General features: G+C 39.2%; 2 protein-coding genes across 4 annotated transcripts in view; both read left to right on the plus strand.

Annotated features, from left to right (window-relative positions):
- The window catches only part of LOC146452978 (TNF receptor-associated factor 6-like), a 16130-nt gene extending 309 nt beyond the window's left edge, over window positions 1-15821 (plus strand). Inside the window, exons 2-8 of the mRNA XM_085097165.1 lie at window positions 2172-2283; window positions 3763-3864; window positions 4733-4828; window positions 5688-5762; window positions 7524-7601; window positions 15437-15649; window positions 15774-15821. Coding sequence (XP_084953291.1) covers window positions 2172-2283; window positions 3763-3864; window positions 4733-4828; window positions 5688-5762; window positions 7524-7601; window positions 15437-15649; window positions 15774-15821 — 724 coding nt within the window. The remainder of the gene's footprint in view (window positions 1-2171; window positions 2284-3762; window positions 3865-4732; window positions 4829-5687; window positions 5763-7523; window positions 7602-15436; window positions 15650-15773) is intronic.
- Window positions 1-18029, plus strand: part of LOC146452971 (TNF receptor-associated factor 4-like) — a 160379-nt gene extending 142350 nt beyond the window's left edge. For all 3 annotated transcript variants that reach the window (XM_085097173.1, XM_085097172.1, XM_085097170.1), the window contains exon 8: window positions 16853-18029. In XM_085097173.1, coding sequence (XP_084953299.1) covers window positions 16853-17353 — 501 coding nt within the window. In that variant the 3' untranslated portion in view covers window positions 17354-18029. The remainder of the gene's footprint in view (window positions 1-16852) is intronic.
- The last annotated feature ends 1971 nt before the right edge of the window (window positions 18030-20000 follow it).

Consider the following 20000-nt stretch of genomic DNA (forward strand, 5'->3'; position numbering starts at 1 on the left):
AAAAACTGAGCTCCCTTACAAGATGCTCTAGCAACTTTTTAAGGTTCCACAGGCCCCAGAGTTAACGTTGCCGAATCACGCTCTCGACGCTTGCAGAGGCAGCGTTTGTTTGGTTTTTCGGTCCACTCACCTTCGCAAGTACAAGGTCATTAAATCACCCACGCGGGATGAAAATTTGGGTGCAATTTGGGCGCGATTCCAGTGCGATATTTGTTGCAATTTGCCGCACTTTTGCCCAAATCCCCGCCAGGTAGCACGAAGTTTCGACAGGGAAATCGCGCCGAAATCGCACTGAAATCGCCACTAGTTTACGCCAGCGACTTTCATCGCAAGCTCAATACTTGCGCGACAAAAGTTGCATTGAAAAGTGCAAGAAAAATTGCACAAAAAAATCACGTGTGAGCGAGCTTAACTATAAAATATGTTTGGCGCCTGTGTTTAGGTTGACATGAAACTTGAGAAGAAACTGCGTAATAGCAAAACAAAAGATTTAGTCACGAATGTGTTAGATCTATTTCTTTCTTCAAGGTTGATTTCTGTGTATTATTATTATTATAATTAATTGTTGTTATTTATTAATAATAATAGTAATAATAATAATAATAATAATAATAATAATAATATTAATCTTTATTAACATATTCCAAGCTATTTACAAGTTAAAAGTTCCAATTCACATTAACATATTCCAAGCTATTTACAAGTAAAGGAAAAAACAAAAGTCATAAACTTACAAAAAGCTATTCTCATTTGTAATAAAAACTCATATGATCACATTTTGAATAATAATAATAATTGTATACAATTTAAGGTGGGGGTTCACCTAAAAGCCATTTTCACGCCGCTTAAAATCGGTCAAATGAAAATATCTTGTTTGCATTTCAAGCAATACAAAAACCCTCCATTCATAGCACAAATTAATGATTTGGGGTGTTTTATGAATTTTTGGGTGATTTTTAGGTATATTTGGAAGGAAATAATTTTTCTTGAAGGATTGGTAAAATTAAAAGAAATAAGAAATGTTGAAGATTTAGTGAAGTTTTAAAATTAGAATTTGTAGTTAATAATTAATAGACGGATACCAAGTTAGTCCACTAGCAACCTGGGGTGCTCTTGCGTGGTTGTCGACTGTCTGTTAGTGTTCCAAAAATCATTTTCTTTCTTCTATCCATTCTTAAAACTCTTCAAATTTCACTCAAATTTAGGTAGAGTCCCACCTTAATAATAATAATTTACATAATCATCACATTCATCATATATATTATATTATTATTATTATTATTATTATTATTATTATTATTATTATTATTATTATTATTATTATTATTTTAACAACTACACAAACCATTGGTCTGGAATCTTTCTTAGGAAATGTTCGTTTAGCAATGATCAACTGACCAACTCACCAGCCTTCTGTTGAAGGTGAGTTTTGGTGAGTTATAAGAGTATAGAGCCGCGAGTACAGTTGTGTATCACTGGTTTTCATGCAGATGAAAAATTCTCAGAAACGCTGTCTAGAAGGTGTAGTTTCCCTGGGAACGAGGTAGTCACGTTCCTTCTCTTTCTTTTTATAGCACAGGAAAACTTTGTGACGCATCAGTAATTTTGCTATACACAGCAAAGCGATTCGGAGCCTAATTTATGCATGGAAGCTGGTCTTCACTTGATGTTATGTCGATCCTGACGGTTGACGAGTTGGATCGCTTGTTTTTTGAGCCTTACGATTTCGCATCGAAAAAAACACTCCTGGTTGCCAAGTACTGCTAAGGCCGGCGACACACTAGGCGATTTTATTCGCTGACCGCGGCGAATTTGATCGCCAGTGCGATTTTCGCCACCGATTTCTGCGGACACACTTGGCGATTTTTTTCACCGATCGCGGCGATGTGGCACTTCAAGCTTAATCGCAGGCTCCATCTTATCGCTGCTATCTACCATTTTGAAAAGTAATCTGATAAAATAGCCCATCCTGAATTGGTTGGCGAGTCGCAGCGATGTCATGAGCGTAGAAAATCGCGGGAACGGGCTCACTTGGCAAATGCCGGCGAATTTAATCGCCGATATTAATCTCGTACCCCGATCTCAGTCGTCGGTTCGGGAATGTCGATATCTGACATGAATCAGATGAGTCAAAGTAAAACGCGATTTTGTTTTTTATTATTCTTACACAGCCAGAAACGCACTCAAGAGCAAGAGCAGTTAAGATCAAGGCGACCGCCTCAGACACCACCGCCGATCCGCTTTAGCTGCCCCTCGGATCGAAGCCAACTAGTGCGGGACAGGGTAAGAACCAGTAAAGGGGGGGGGGGGGGGAGGGCAGGGAAATGGGTGGATTAGGTTCAACAGTCAAACTAACGTTTTTGCTTTTACTACATAACTGAAAGTGACAAACTACTGATGAGCGCACCAAACTGATTATTGAGGATGCGATCATGGAATAGGAATTTATAATAGTGTCGCAAAATCTTTTGCGTACTCCGCACTCGCCGGTTCACAAACTGAAGAGGTATCTTTCCTTTTTTGAAGTTTTTTTTCTAACATTCCAACAATCTCCAATATCCAATCTACAGTTCACTATCCTTTATTTGCAATCCACAATTCTGTTCTTACTCGATCTAAACTTTCATTACAATTATATTGAGATTTACTCAGTTCTATTGTCGTAACAAGTACTCTCCCTCCAATTCCAAGCACGGTAAAATTCCAAACCTACCGGCTCTTATAATACTCCTACAATTGCACGCGTTTCTTTTCCTAATTTAGGTTAATAGATGCGCGAGGGACAAAGTGGGGATTTAACGCTCATTTAACAACAAGTTGGCCCCGAGGGGCGGTGAAATAAACAAAATGTCGGTTTGACCGGGGACACTGGACCGGAAGCGGGGACAACAGCGGGGATTTAACACGAAGGAACATTAAGCCGAGCCCTTGTTCTTCTAGTTTTTACGCGATTTTAAATAAAACAGTCACAAACGTCAGTTTTATTAGATCACGGACAATTTAATCGAGCTTTTTCACACGAGACGTTTGAGTTACGGCGGGTACTTGCACTAGGATCGGATTGGAATGTTATGATACCTAGCCTGCTACGCAGGCTCAGTAATGATACCTTGCTGAACGTTTCTTTGTCCGTTACAATTTCGACTTTTACCAACAAACTCAAAACTCAAACCCCGGGACTTGAACTGATTTGTATTTTAACTGGTTCTGAAATACGTTACTGATCCCCTCATATGCGGGGCTTTTCACAGTCTACTTGCTCCTGGGGGCGGGGAAATAAGCGGTGTTTCAACGCCGAGCCGTTGTTAAATTCCCCGCTATGTCCCGGTGGTCGGGGTTTCAATTGACTCATTAATGTATTACAATGCATTACATTGTCACTAACCTAGTCACCAACTTTAAGCTTATTCGCGTTACATCTGATATACTTCGTGTTATTATCAGTTCAATTAATTTTCTAGTTAACCTTTTATCACTCAATATTTTATAGTTCTTCTTTCCGGACAAATGGTACATACAGTGACTACTAGAAATCCCTCATAACAGGTTTTTGGAGCCTCTGGAAGGCAAAATGCATGACTCTTGAATTATCGTGAATCAGCGAAAGTTGCTTTTCCCAAATTTACCTAAAAACAAAAATATAACAGCTATTCCAGTTATTCTCATTCCCATACTGTTATAAAATTCCATATACGGGTTGACGAAGAATCAGAATTAAAGGCAGTTATGCTTATTACTGACAAAGACATTGTTTTGCTTCAGGACATTTTCCCCGACAAAGCAACAGAGAGAAAAATTCTATCACTTCACATCAAATGTCCCAGTGAATGCTGTGAATGGACTGGCGAGCTGAGAGACAAAGAGGTATACTACCTAGCAACTCATCAGACTTAATTGCCCTTTCTCGTCGTTTGAATTCTTTTTGTACAAAGGGCTATTTTCAAAATGCAAAAATGAAGCATTTCGCAATGTGCACACGAGGGTGGTATTGATTATAAACTTTATGTTCTTATTTTACAAACGTCCCATCCCCTGCACGTTCGGTTCTTCTATTCCACCCAAGAATCGCCTCACCCCACCTCCCGGCGCGACAAGTTTCCATCCCAGGTCGCTTTAAAAAATTCCAATTTCGCTGTGGAAATTTGGTACAGCGTCGGTAATTTAAACCATTGTTGGACCAGCAAAGAACTTTTTCACACATAAACAATATATGACATTACAAATCCAAATTACATGTACATGATCAAGAGAAAAACAACAACAACAACAACAGCCAAAAAACAAAAGAAAAAAAACACAAATGATATCAGAAAAAACAACGCTCATGTAAGTGTGGGCAAATAGCTAGTACATCATAGTAAACATGAGTTAATGACACCACCTACTGATTTATATTAGCAAAGAACTTTTACGTTGAATTTAAGCTAATCTACAACACCACCCCCTCTCACAAGCAATCTGTATTCCTCTATATCTTAAACTCAAAAAACAAATGCCTTTAGAAATGTAGCATTACGCTATAAATACATTAAAAAACCCTTTTATGATTTTTTGAATAAAAGATATCAATATAGCTATAAATTAAGGAGTGAAATCACATGGCATTCTCAAAGTAAATTCAAACTCAAATAATCTCAACAGTCTCTCAACTTGCTTCTTAACATTCAAATGCCCTCAATTTTTTATTTAAGATGGTTAACTGTCTCATCTATTTCTCTTTCCTCTCTTATAGAACCATTTGTCATCTTGTCCTCTTAAAGTTGTTTCTTGTACAAACCAAAATTGTCTCACTCACTGTAGCATGTCATATCCAGCGTGTAAAACTCAGGTGAGAATCTGGTTGCCATGCAACCTCGTTCCCAGAACTTTTTCCTTGTAAAATGGGAAAAGCCATGGAAATGAGGTTGGATGCCATGGCAACGCCTTATTTTAACCACTCTATCTGTTACAGTTCTTTGATTAGCCGTTTGCTTTCATCCATCATTTTCTGGCAGGAAAAATGTAATTAGAGAAAAAAGGAACGACTAGGTCATCTGTATTGATCGCAGCGCAATGACAAGGTTCTCTGCCTTACCAAACTCTCATAGCCCGTTGTGTTATAGTCTCAACTTTAGTCCTTTAGAGCTTGTGATATTCAAAATGGTGGAACGCCATAGAGCGAGGTTGCTATAGTCTCTGTATCAACGCATGGTTTTCTCTTAAAGCATTGGTACCTTCTTAATTTCTTCCTTCGGCAACGTTACGGCTCAAGGTGTGAATTTCAAAGTGAAAGGGTAAATTATGAAAACGGCGAGTAGTTTTAAAATATCCTATGCTCAGATTGCGCCCCCAGCTACGTCATATTGAAAGGAAAGAGCTATAATCCGTTTTATTATATCTCTCAATTAGTATGCGCGGTGTGATTGGTCAATTTTGCGGGCCATATTTCACTGTACGGCCCGCTAAACTTCAACTAGTTTCCTTTCCCGACCCTTTCCTGTGCGCCCGATTAACCTGAGAGATATAAAAATCTTACTAACCTCGTTTTCTCGGTCCGTAACTTACAGTACGGACCGAGAAAACGAGGCTAGTAAAAGGTAATTATATTTCAGTCACAAGTCCGATACCTTCATATCATTGCACCCGATCCTATCCATTTGCCCTGTGAAAACTGCCAGTAAAGCTATCGCTTTTACTTTGTTTTAAAGGATCATGAACGTCAGTACCAAAGAAAACCAATCAACTGTCCAAATAATTGTGGTGCAGTGCTCCCTCGAGCGGAAGTAAGTTTATGCTACAAATAGGAGGCTAAATATCTAAAAATTCGAATGATTTTCTAAAATTTATAATCATTGATGAAAATTAAAGCCTTGAGTAATTATAAATAAGTAAGTAAGTGCGAAAGTAAGTACAATTATCAAATGATCTTAATGGTTGAGTCAGATCGGGCCGGACGGGAAAATATGTACTTAGAAATAAGTAAGTAAGCAAGCAAACAAGCAAGTTAGTAAGCAAGTGAGTGAGTGAGTGAGTGAGTGAGTGAGTAAATAAGTAGATCGGTTGAAGGAAGATAGTGGGGAGCATACGGTGGGATCAGAAAAATTTATTTTTACAATAACTGTCCAAATTCCCGCGCTCTGATTGGCGCGTAGCTATTGTCTGTAAGAGTACAGACAATAAAAATGACGTCAGATGTAACACGCGCGCTTTCTCAACGAAAACAAATAGCCAATTCCGCTCGTACTTTTTCCATGTTATTTCAAAAAACAAATTGATGGCAGTTTTCTATGGTCTATACTCTTATAGACCATAAAATGACGCCATAAAATGTCCAAAACTTGGTAGTGAAACCACTCACCTGCGGCTCGCGGTTCCACTTGAGTTTTGAACATTTTTTGACGTCATTTTATGGTCTATAAGATTATAGACCATAGAAAACTGCCGTCGATTTGTTAATTATACATGGTAATCTTATCAATTCTATATTTGTATTATACATTTAAAGTCTGTTCTATCTAAGAGCCATGTGGCATAACATTACAAAGCAAAACCTGTTTACAAAAATATTCCGTATATAAATAATATTATCGATGCGAAATTGAAAAAGCATGGATGGTAGTTCTGTCACGTGATGTGACAGAGCATTTCAAATTGATGCCCCGTGGCATAGTTAGGTACTGTAGGTAGGTAGGTAGGTAGGTAGGTAGGTAACAGGACCCCATAAGTAAATAGATAGGTAGGTACTATAGGTAGGTAGGTAAGTAACAGGACCCCATAAGTAAATAGATAGGTAGGTACTGTGGGTAGATAGGTAGGTACTGTGGGTAGGTAGGTAAGTAAAGGACCCCATGAGTAAATAGATAGGTAGGTACTATAGGTAGGTAGGTAGGTAGGTAGGTAGGGAGGTAGGCACTGAAGGTAGGTTGGTAGGTTAGTCACAGGACCCCATAAGTAAATAGATAGGTAGGCACTGTAGGTAGGTAGGTAGGTAGCCCAGAGGTAGGTAGGTAGGTAGGTAGGGAGGTAGGGAGGTAGGCACTGAAGGTAGGTTGGTAGGTTAGTCACAGGACCCCATAAGTAAATAGATAGGTAGGTACTATAGGTAGGTAGGTAGGTTAGTCACTGGACCCCATAAGTAAATAGATAGGTAGGTACTGTGGGTAGGTAGGTAGGTAGCCCAGAGGTAGGTAGGTAGGTAGATAGGTAAGTAACAGGACCGCATAAGTTAATAGATAGGTAGGTACTGTGGGTAGGTAGGTAAGTAACAGGACCCCATAAGTAAATAGAAAGGTAGGTACTGTGGGTAGGTAGGTAGGTAGGTAGGTAGGTAGGTAGGTAGGTAGGTAGATAGGTAAGTAACAGGACCGCATAAGTAAATAGATAGGTAGGTACTGTGGGTAGGTAGCTGAGCTAGATAGGTAAGTCAGAGGTTAGTAGGTCAGTCCTTGTTTTGTGCTGTGCACGAATTTTGTAGGAAGTGACCATCATCACCTTTACCATAACAAAAGATTTACTTCTAATTTGAGTATCAATGTCTTTAACAGATTCCAGCTCATAAAGAGAATGATTGCCCGCTGGCCATTATCCCCTGCCCGTATGCTCAGATGGGATGCACGGCGAAGGTAGTATACATATTCTCGTTTCCAGCGCCACCTGTCCCTCTTATTCGGTGGTGCCTGGACACTAAGACTAAAAGGCTTTCATACCCAGGTGTCACAGAATAAGAGGAACAGGTGAATAGATTTAAGCAATAGTGGACTTTTTGTGTGTTTACATAGCCTCATCTAAACACGAGGGGGATTGGGAGACTTCGAGACAGTTATGCAAACCCGAGACGCAGTCGAGGGTTTGCATAACTTTCGAGAATTCTCCCAACTCCCTGAGTGTTTAGATGAGGCTATGTAAACACGCAAAAAAGTTCTCTATTGCTTTTATAAAATATTTCTAAAAAATAATTGGACAAATGAACGGAAATTTTGTTTACTTACATCTTGATTCAAATAAAGTTTCTCAATACACGCTCTGGACAATCATATTTCTCATTAGCCAATGAAAACGTGCATTTGACAACACATAAACCAATCAAAATTTGCGTTATAAAAGTCAAAATCAAGTTGAAATTTGTGGCAAGCGCCAGCGAGCGCCGTGCAGATGAAAGCGAGTTCAGCTTCGAATCCTCGTAAATCTGCAGAAAAATACCGAAAGTTCAACGAAAACTAGAAGAAATGTTCAAAATATCCGATTCTGCAAGGAAAGAACTTCAAGATGAGGAGTTTATTTCAGCTGAAAATGAATGTCACTGTGCTTGATCGCTCTTAAAAGTGACGTGAACTTGCCCGATTTGGCAGCCTGAGAACATGTTGAGAAGTTGAATCGCTCATCGTGCCTTGTAAAGTTTTGGTGGTTAGGAATCACAGCACAAGCAGCGGATCCAGATGGTTGAAGTTGTTGCTGGCTCCCTTGGAGCTGATCGGCTTGTGTGGCTTGTGGATGTAGGGCAGATGAGAGAACATTGCTGCACACCTGGAGCTGCTGCGACGATGGACGAGCGTTGTAGCTCTTGAGGGAATTTTCATTCCTGTGGCCAGACAGCGACATAATATGGCGATTTGACAAACCAGCATCTGACCACACTGTTATAGCTGTTGCCCAAATGCAGTGATTGGTGTAAACTTGAGAAAGATTAGCCGCTTTGCTGAGCTCTTTCATCATGCTCCCGAGCTTGTTTGCACCAAGACATCGATTTTCGACCCACACTGATTCTTCTGGCCCCTTCCATAATCGCTTCGGGAACTGGAAAAAAGCGTTGCAGTCAGGGTTGAGTTTACTGCAGTAAAGTCGAAGGGCATTAAATCCATCATTCCGGTGATCTGTCTGGTACATTCTTCCAAGTTTCTCGTAGTTTGTGGCGGTGTCATCTATCCCCCCTTGGCGTGTTTTGCTTGACTCGTCATGGGCCATGGTTGCGTACCATTTTTTGCTTTCATCCTGGAGGAATAGGAAACTGGACCTCGTCAAGTTTCTCTGCCCTTCCCGTCCACGTCAACAGAAATACAGCATGATATGAAACCAGACATTGTATAGGAGGCCTTGAGGAGTTGTTACACTGAAAACGTCGCTCTCTTTCAGACGCCGCAGGTCCTCACGCTCAATGGCAGGTTTGTGCTTGACATTTTGTTCCCTTGCTTCTTCATGTCTTTCAGTTTGGCATCTAACATTTGGTTGGACTGCTGAAAAGCTGGGTCGGTGGCAATGTGTATGCCTTTCTTGTACGGTGGGTTGTTGAGATAGCGCTCTAAACCATTCCTAAATTCCAGCAGTGTGCTTCTACTGTAGTTTCCTCCGTCTTTGTTACGCGCTTCAGCGTAGAAACACCTCAAATTGGCATCCAATTCTGCTTTTGTTTTCTGACCAATATCTCCATTAATTCCTCTTACCGAAGCCCATTCTGAATGAAAAAAGTTCACGACTATCATTGCCAATGTAATAGTAGATTTTTTACACTGAGAACGTCCCAGAGTTATGAGACATGTTATGCATATTTGACATCCAAAACACGGCAACCGATCGGCCGTACAAAGTTTGATTTGAAACATTTACAGTCTGTAGCATACATAGTCTGGTATCCGTTTTCGTGTACATTTTTTTCAATGAAGAATGTTTTAGAGATAATTTATTTAGTACTCAGATGCAAAAATTACCTTGAAAAACTTTAACTGCGTATTTTGTGGCATATTTTGTCGTTTTTGCTTGAGCTCCCTCGACGAGGTCGTCTAGCTCACGATCATCGAGGTAGGCAAAGCGCTGTTGTTCTTCTTTCTTTTGCTTTTTTCCCTCGGGATCAGGGGGAAAGAGATAGGACAGCCCCAAATCAAAATTTGGGAAGTTTTTCTCCATTTCCTTAATATTTATACTTGAAATTACTTGAAATGTTTTCAAATTGTACCGCCGGGAAACACACAAAGCGTGACGTCACAACTGTGTTTACATACTCTCATCTAAACACACCTATCGACCAATGACAGCGCGCGTACTATCTTGAATTTTTTATCAAGTACGCATATAAGTCGTCCCCAGAGTTATCGCGCTAAAATATTAGCCTAGTTTGGAGCTGAGGTTTCATCGCGGTTACTTGATGAATTTCAGCCCGTTCGCAGTTTACTGATTACGTGGGGAAAAACAAAATTAATGATTTGGAATGCCCAAATTTACTTTTCGCTTCCGTTCAAGTCACTGAAAGACCAGGGCCCGGTTGTACGTAAGCCGATTAACGCTTATCCACGACTAAAAGTTAACCGAGGTTTTCATCTCGCTCATTAAAACTGTTTTTAAAGCTTATTTTAACCTAATATTAAAGACAAGTCTAAGTCAAAAACTGAGAGACAAAAAAATCTTTGGAATAATCTTTACTGATTAGTCATTAATCAAAGTTCTTTGTGCCCAGATGACTAAGCACACAGGTGTTAAATGGGCTGTTTTATTTGTTACTCGGATACAATACTACAGAAAATATATTATACGTACGGATGCCTTTCTCATGTTATGCCTCATACACATACAAGTTTTGTCAGTGTCATCGCACGTTGAGGATGACGTAGTCTTCCTTAAGTTTTGTCCATACCTTTTGCAATGTAGTCAAAGTCTACAGAAGAAAAGCCAATTTTGATGCCCCTAGGAGCCTATCTACTTCTCTCTGTCCAACGTGTTGAATTGTGCACCATCCTTAACGTTAAAAGCTATACATCCAATTTAATGAAATAAAAGCTACGGCTCAGTTCAAGACAGTTACCCGCTTGGGAAAAAATACAACAACCACAACAACAACAACAACAACAACAACAACAACGGCTCTATTTATAAATTGATTGCACTTTTGCTGTTGTTGATACAATCACATGATATAGCGTTTGGGCCATCCTTTCCTGTGGATTTCACGCAGTGTTCTCAAAGTGACCGTTCCCATGATTTCATGTTTAGCAAATTTTTTGTCGCTGCTCCTCGTACCTTGGAGAGAGCCACCACCAATATTTTATACATTTCCTTGAGCCTTTTGGACATCTTTGAAAGCCTACTTGAAAAAAAGGGAGTCACAGGGGGATTTAAATTTATATCCTTGGTGACCTGAATTGTAATGTATAATGCTACTCCCAGTGACCACCACACATCACGATTACTTGAAATATGTAATGTGTTTCAATATCAACAATTAGTATAAATCTGCTAGTGTTCTATCACGAATGTCGTTCTCTGATTGGCTACGCTACTCGCTATCTATTCTGTGATAGATTAAGTAAGTAGCGGTTTTCAACAAAATGGCGGCAGCTTTGTCGCGTTTTCGAAGTGTCTGCGATCAGGATATAGATAATTTACTTGTTTAGTTTTGAACAATTAGTAGATTTATACTAAAACAATTAGATTATCCGTTCTCGATTTCTATGCGTGATATCACGTTATAGAAATTTCGAGCTCATGATTTAATTGTTAATAATAGATCAGCCGACCAGGCGCCAGTTGTTCAAAGGGTAGACAACTTTATCCACTGGATAAGTCGCTATCCAGTGGAGCAAATGTACTCCAATGGTCTGGATGGGGGTGCCTCGAAAACACTAAACACTTAAATTTTTCCTTCTATAACATCAAACAGTTAAATTTTTAGGCTGTTTAACTTCTAACACTAAAAAAAATCACTGTAACACTAAATTTGATACAAATGTAAGTGGAAATGGCTTAAAAAAGCGAAAGATACTAATCAAGACAAACGTGGACATTCGATATGGAATAATATCTACAATTAATTTACAGACTGTGTCATTTTTATTACAATTTTGTGTTTGTTCACTGTTTATGTTTCTATCATGGAAAATCATGGGAGACTATTTCTCAGCAGAAGGGTACATTATCTCGACAATGAAAATTTTCCTCTGTCGTTATTACACTTTTGCAATCTTTCATTTCAAAAATTTGTTTAATTAATCATCATCATGCTCCTTTAACTTACCGGGAAATAGGCTGTTGCGTCCTCACTAGCCAATCCTCTCGTTTCTTAGCACATGTATCAGCAGCAAGCCAGCCTTTGAATCTGAACCCCTTTGCCTTCCCGGGTCCAAGGTAGCGCTTTTTTCGGGTTTTCATTTAATTAACTCCTGATCACAGAGTCATTCACAAGGTAATGTATATGCGCACGCCCGATCGTGCAAACTCTACAAGTCAAGGCGAAAATGAGCGCGAATGGCGCGACCAGACCTGGTGAGTGTTGTTGTGTCGGGGTAGGAGTCGTGATCGTCATCATCCATATCGCTGCCTGAGTCGGTGTCGTATTCATCCCCTTGATCTGGCACTTCACCAACAGCAACTATTTCAACCGTGCTATCGTCCACAAACATGATGCTGGGTACGTGCGAGTCCCCATCGTCATCTGTGACTTGCGGCATAATTTGTTCCATTCCTTCTCGACCTTCAACAGTTGAATCATCGTGGAACATTACTTTGGAATGAGGAGGTTGAATGTAATACACTGCTGGTGGGAGAGCTCCGGCTTTGTCTTTTGTGGTTTCACTCCGCATTGTTCTCTGCCTCACAGGACGATATTTGTCCACCAACTCCTTCATCGCTACTTCAATTGGAGGATGTATCCTTGCAGCTGTTGGGGGCTTCATCACTTCAACATCGGCCAACTCCACACTAGATGTTGGAACTGGATAAAACGATTTTTCATGTGTAAAGCATTTGGCGCTCCACTTTGTCGTTCTTTTTAATGATTCTTTTGCAAAGTCTCGAGCATACTGCATGTAAAGCTGGGAAAATATCGTTTTTGAAGTGGGAGACTGCTTGAAGGTTTTCAGTATAGTGGTCAGTAACGTACGGAGGTCAAACGTCACCAAGATAATCCTCATTTATGTTCTTCAAGTTATTTTGCAGTCGTGCCATACCTTGTTCGAGGAGTTCCAACGAGACCTGTGTTTTCTTTGATACAGTTCCTTCGGGACCATTTGTTGCTGCTGCTTCTTTCGTGTTGTAGTGGCGTTTAACCGAAGCAACTGTGCTTTTAATATATTCATTCACTCATGAAACATTGTTCACAGCATCTTGAAGGGATAGTGATACCGCGTCTACGGTTTGAGCACCAATTCCAAAACTGTCGTAAAGTTTTCCAAGGGTTTGAACGAAGGACACTGTGCCAGTAAGAGGTGAAACTATTTTAACCATTCGAGCAGCTACGTCGGACTCAAAGATAATATTCTGCAAACAGCATATTCCGTGGACTTGTACAAAGGTGCAGGTTTCACCACTTCCATCATTAGTTCCTTTTTTTCCAGTGCCCATCAATGTTTCAACAGTCGTGGTTCTGGGATCAAAGGTCTTAACCTTCCTATCTACGATGTCAGTGAAGACAATGACGTCGCTATAATGACACAGCCTCTTGATTTCATTCCATGAATCGGACGAATTCCGCAGGAGCTGTTTGACGTTTGAATTTGCGAGATCACTGGCGTATAACCCACCTGCTTTACCAGATGCAGCCAAGTATGCTGACCGTCTCCACACACAAAGAGATTCAATACTTGAAACGCCATCGGGATAATTTATTTCTCGCATGTTAGTACCAACGACGGCAACTCCATTGTAGCTTAGTTCCAATTGAATAATCCTTTGGTGCTCGTCATCCACACACAAAAGGATGTCCGTACTCGCCACACAAATTGACGTTAGTTTTACTAAAGGCGTGTTAAGCTGGACGATTTCTGGGTTCTTAACTTGTGAAGCTAAGGCTTGTTAATGTGTCGCAAGTCGCTTCCGGAGAATTGGCACTGTGCCCTCCTGTGGCAAGCTAAAACGACCCAGCCGTGAAAGTAGCTCTGCTCGCGATTTCAGGCCCTCCAGCTTTAAACGTACTTTGCCTTCCAAGTCGATAACACGAATTGCCCCAGATCCTAGCTCAGAAACGAAAACTATACCGTTAGTAAAGCAAAGGTCCCTTGCATCTTTGAATGTTTCTTTCCGTACGTGTACATCAACTGGTTGATGCAAACGTAATTCCACGAGACGAGTCTCTCTAGATTCGAAGTCATAGTCTAACACGAACACTTTTCCTTGAGGCCCACTTTCAACTGCAATGGGTCTTTTGCATACCCCACTCTGATTGGTTTTCCAAAAGCGATACTTTTCTGGAACTATTCTGTGCACGACCAAAGTTATTCCTCTCAGTACTTTTAGTAGCGAGGTTCTAGTAAGGCGCACGATCGGTTCTACAGCCATCCGATCTTTATTCCTTACGCAGTCCAGGGCCAGCAGAATCGCGGGGTGTTCGAATTAGAACTAGACTACTCTTCGCGCCCTCAAGATCTATGAACCAGTTGGCCCAGTTGCATTTCATACTCTTGCCAAGATGAACCACATCTTTAATGCGTGAAATCACTCTTCTAACACCTTTTAACACTTAACAGTTAACTTTTTTAAAAAGCTTAACATTAACATTAACAAATTTTAACACTAAACATTAAAAAAAAAAAAAAAAAACTTAACTCGCTGTAACACTAAACCCCATCCAGACCCTACCCTCTATTCCAACTAACGCTTTTGCCAAGTTTTCCACACAATCCGATACTTAAATTTGACATATGCTTCTACTCTATCCACAAATTACAGGGCTATCGGGAAAATCTTGCACACATTTCATCTGCCGGATGGCGACCTATCCAGTGGATAAAGTTATCCGCCCTTTGAACAACTGGGGCCAGAATTATAAATGATTCATCTCCTATTATAGATCTTTTCTTGACTCATGATGCCACAAATTTCTCCCATTATGGAGTCTCAGAGATTGGTATTAGTGACCATAATTTAATTTATGTCATACGAAAAATACCACCCAATAATTTTTGGTCTAGAGTTATCGATTGAAGACAGTATAGAGACTTCGACCAAAATAAATTTAGAGAGGATCTTATGTCGATCCCCTGGAAAGAATTGACATTTATAGTGCTCCAGGCTATGTTATCATCACGAGTCAGCTGTATGGGAGTGTAACTTATTACACGGACATACTTAAAGGTTTTATGAAGTATAAAAGAAAACTGTCAATAGATTGCTTTGTGAAAGTGAGGTAATTTTAGTTGATACACAGGTCTTACATACACCAGCTTAATACGGACACTCACTGTGTAATCGAAAAGGGCTTGAAGAGTTAAAAGTCGATAAGAGCAAAGTCGAACACGAAAGGAGGCAGTAAGGTCACTAAATCAACTTTCGTAGTTTTGGAAGAAATCATATGAATATGCTGTTACATGTGTAAGTTTTGACGAGGGCATAAGAGTTTTTTTCATGGTAACCTGTGAGGCAATGCACAACCTAGGAGAGTTAATCGCATTTTAACGCGTGTCTCCTCTTCCCGTGAGGAACAGTTTTCTTCATTGCTAAGGTTATTAGAATATTAAAATGTTTTTATTTGCTCCTGTAGGTTCAGCGAAGAGAGGTTGAATCCCATCTTCAGTGTGCCACGAGACTTCATTTTGACTTGGCCTGTGTAAAACTTAGTTACACCCAAGTGGAGTTAAAAAATTCACAAGAAGTCGTACGTTTACTTGACGAGAAGGTCCATACACTTGAAAATATGTTCAGAGGATTTAATGGGAAGTTACATACTTTTCAAACTCAGCTAAACAAGGAACAGGTAAACCAATCCAAGCGTTGCATATGAAATACCTCCTCATATTTTCCTTGAGAAATCCACTCCAACAAACTTTGCTCAACTTGCTCACTTATTAGTTATATCTTTGCTTACTTCTTAATTACAGCGAGTTTCAATTAAGTTTCGTAGACCCAAAACCAACTTATTACTCTAGACAATTACAAGAGACGTACACAACGCAATGAACTAATCAGATTTCGAACAAAGTACATGTAACTGGCGCGAAGTGCAGGAAAACGCGTGCGATCAAGACACGATTGGCTTTGGTTGGCTTCCCATTGGTTGACAAAATGGCGCGGACCAATCACAGAGCGCAGTAAAGCAAAACCAAAGCAAACGCGAAATTCCTTTCAATAGTCAAATGAAAACCGGTATCATTTAATAACTAATTAAGTAATTAGTAACCTTAGTAGCCATTCATATTCTAGTGACGGCGACAGCGACGAGAGCGTTAGGAAATAATTGCAGCAAAACAAACACACCTTCAACGTCCTGCAAAAAGAAAAAAAAAACTGAAAAGACCTTATTCAAGGTTTCATGAAGAACTTTTTATCAGAGTGTGCCATATACAACCAGTTTTTGCAAAGTTTAAACAAAATTTCAAGGGAGATGTGCAGAACCACTTTAACTTTTCGATAATTAAAGGGCTGTTTTTAACAGGTTATACTATTGCTATAGTGCCCTATTATGTCGAGAAAATCACCATGACTATTTCGCCATTGATTAGGCATTTGGGGTTTGGTACCATTATTGTGGTATGCACTGATAAAGAGTGGTAGTATTCATCTGTCAAAGTTAAAGTGATGGAAACCGTTGTGAGCCACCTTAATGAATAACAATTTAATTTATAAGTGACGTCTTTGTTGGCGCTACCGTCACGGTAGTTTGAGTGACCAATTAGCTGCACCCGCCAGGGCTTCATTTGATAGCCAGTAAGATGGACTGTGTTCGTGCATCATGGACGATCTTGCTTCCTTATTAAGATTCATGGAAGTAGTCTTTACCAAATCAGACAATTTTGGGGCTTTTCTTTTGCCTTTATCATGCTGCTTTATGGCTATTTATTTAGACGTAATTTTAGGCCAATGAGTCAAACCAGCTAGCAAGCCGGTCTTCGTCGGGAAAAAAGCATCTTTGAACACAACACCACATCGTTACTCATTATTTTATTTTATTTTTTTGTAGGTTAAACGAAGAGAAGAATTTGGGGAGCTCGAGGCGAGATTAAATGCTACTAAAAATACGTGGAAGATTAGCAACTTCAGTAAAGTCTTGAGAAAAGCCAAAGCTGGAGAAAAAACCGATATATACAGTGCCCCATTTTACGATTATGGATACAAATTTCAATTAAAATCGACGCCAAATGGCCAAGGCACAGCAAAAAATACTCATTTCTCGATATTTTTTAGCATAATGAAAAGCGACTACGATGCTATGTTACCGTGGCCTTTCCATAAGAAAGTAACTATTACGCTGATTGATCAACAACAAGAAGAAAAAGACAAAATGAACATTGTTGAGTCATTAATAACTGGCCCAGAATTTAAGAACTTCACTCGGCCTGAGGCAGATAGTAACATTGCTCGGGGCTTCCCTGCATTTGTGTCACACACTGATCTGAGAACCAGACGCTACGTGGTGGATGACACTATTTTTATCCAAGTTCAAATCGACCCACCACAATAGTTTTAATTGCAATTCAAAAACACCCGAGCAAAACAGAATTCCTGGATTGTTTAGCGTATAGTTGATGTAATAATTGATTATGTGATGTTAGTGTGGTAAATCCGTGTTTTATAATACGATCCCTAACTGTGCTTTTTTTTCTGATTTCAAAATCCCGAATATTGATTGGGCGTGAGTGACCTCCACCTGCCTAGAGAGGAAAGAGTTGCTCATAATTACCTGTATTTTGAGTTGTAATTTGTAATGTGTGTAGTAGAGTAATAATAAACAAAATTAAATGAAATGAAAAAATTACATCATTTGAAGAACATCTAAATCCTAGCTCTTTGAGAATAGATATAAATTTTTTTTGTCCAATAGAATGTTTCTAATAGAATGATATTCCTATTTCTATTCGTAAAAAAATAACTACAAAATTATCTAAAAGAGCACTTTAGCAGTATTAATTTGCTCAGTATTAATCACTGCTTCACCGACATTTGTAACATCTATATCGCTTTAGTGTTCCCTTCTTTCCTCTCTTGTATTATGTTTTCATTTTTATATTGGGAAAAAAATGTAATCTTATTGAAAATGGCATATAATTAGTATAACTATATCTTGCCTTCGCCATTTCTTTCGTTATTGTAAGCTATAAACTGTTGTAATTTTAACATGAAGTAGAAGAAAAAATAAAGATACAAAAAAAAAAAAAAAAAGAAATAGTGGCGCAGTTTCAGGGGATAAATGTTAGTCCGAGGTGTGGCTGTTTAAACACGTAAAATGTTATCCCAGCAGATTAAAGTATGTTAAACCTAAATTACGAACCAGGGAACAAAAACTATCGGCGAAAATACAACCGGTCCTTGTTAATCAACTTTTGACAAATTTGTTTGAAATACAAGAATGGTTATTCTCGATCACAGAAACTGAAATCGTCACCTATGTGTTTTTTTTTAATTCTTTTCCTGTCTGCTATCAGCGAACCTATAAATCATTGACGTGAAATGTATGAAAATCCAGATTTAATCTGGAAATCATTGTGTGTTTTATTAGAAGTCCATGTTGTTGGACTTTTCCAGAGTTCGGCTCTTTTTCTTCAATGTTAAGAATCTGAGCCGAACGTTTTATGAAGCCTTTGCTTGGCCTTCCATCGCATTTGACATAAAAGAGACTCGCAAACGGAAAGTCCTCAAATTGCCTCCTCGGTTTTTTCACTTTTACCTCAACGACGCTGGGCCATGGCCAGAGCCTTAACCTGCACGCCTTAGTCTTGCTTTTTCTACTGGGCACACACTGTTTTCTCTGTTGAATGTTTCCTACTGGCTTGAGTTTGTTTAGGGGAAACAACGAAATTTGCTCCAGCCAATCATGAATTTATTTTACTTTTTTCGCAAATTTTTGAAGCTGAATGATATACCTATTACATTACGTTTGGGCAGAAATGCTACAATTAATAATAATAATAATAATAATAATAATAATAATAATAATAATAATGGTTTATTAACAGATCCACTGGGAATATTGAGTGTAGGCCATCATGTGGTCAGGACTGGGCGTCTTATAGGGAGCCCGGTGGGTAGACGCTCACAAAATGCAACCCCCCCCCCCCCCCCCCCAATACCAAGGTACGCGTATTCACGAAATGTTCACACTTGCTCGTTTGTATTCTGCCAATCTAGAGTTATATTTTTCACGATATTTATCTGCAAGAACTGATTGTAGTTGAACAGAGCCATTTTTGTTGCTGCTAAAATAAGGGTTGTAGGTCGTTTGTGTGTAAAAGTTTCCACATTTGTCATTCTCATGTTTAGTGATCAGTTTTTCTCATGAATGTAGAAATTCGTGTCAATTGTTGTAATCGGCAAACTAATTCATTTGTTGAATTATCCCTGTATTCCCAGCTGCATTATTTAATTCATGCCAATCATGAAAAATCGATAATATCGATTTGACGCACCAAATAAATTTATCGATTGTCACCGATTTCCCTCATCAATCGGTAAAAATCACTTGATTGATATCGATTTTTATGGATTGAGCACGCCGGGAATATTAGAAGCCCAGGTTGTTGACCTTTCCCAGTGTCACCTTATGGAGGCATGAAGGCTTTTCTAGTAGGTCTAGTATATTGTATCTCGTGTTTCATTAATTTAATCTGACGCAGGAGACATAACATCTGCGTTGACGCGGTGATCTAAGATTGGAATAAACTGACGAAAATAAAGAAAGATAATGGAGAATATCAGACTCTTTCAGTTATAATTATTCTGTTCTTTTTTCATTTTACATTTAGTAGAACAACCTATGTCGTAGACAGCAACGAGCGCAAGAATGTTAAGAACTAAGTTTGCAAACTGAACACTTTTTTATCTTTTTTACCCTCCCTGCATCCAAAATTTCAGCCAGTCTGACCCTTGAACTGAGCTTCTTCCTAACTTGTCCTATATTAAGATTTCCGAGTTCAGTCAACAACAGAAACACTCATTGAAATATGGCCTGTGAATGGCAAGCTGTATTGGAGGGAAAAGTTACATCAGAGGGGAGAACAAAGATCTGGGACACTAGCAAGCCAACCATTGAATGTTTTAAAGTTACTTCGCTGTCTCATTTAATTATGGGATCGGCTATTTAGCGAGTTACAAGTAGAGTTAAATTTGAGTTA

The sequence above is a fragment of the Pavona decussata genome, unplaced genomic scaffold, assembly GCF_977016875.1.
Source record: "Pavona decussata unplaced genomic scaffold, jaPavDecu1.1 SCAFFOLD_358, whole genome shotgun sequence".
NCBI lineage: Eukaryota > Metazoa > Cnidaria > Anthozoa > Scleractinia > Agariciidae > Pavona > Pavona decussata.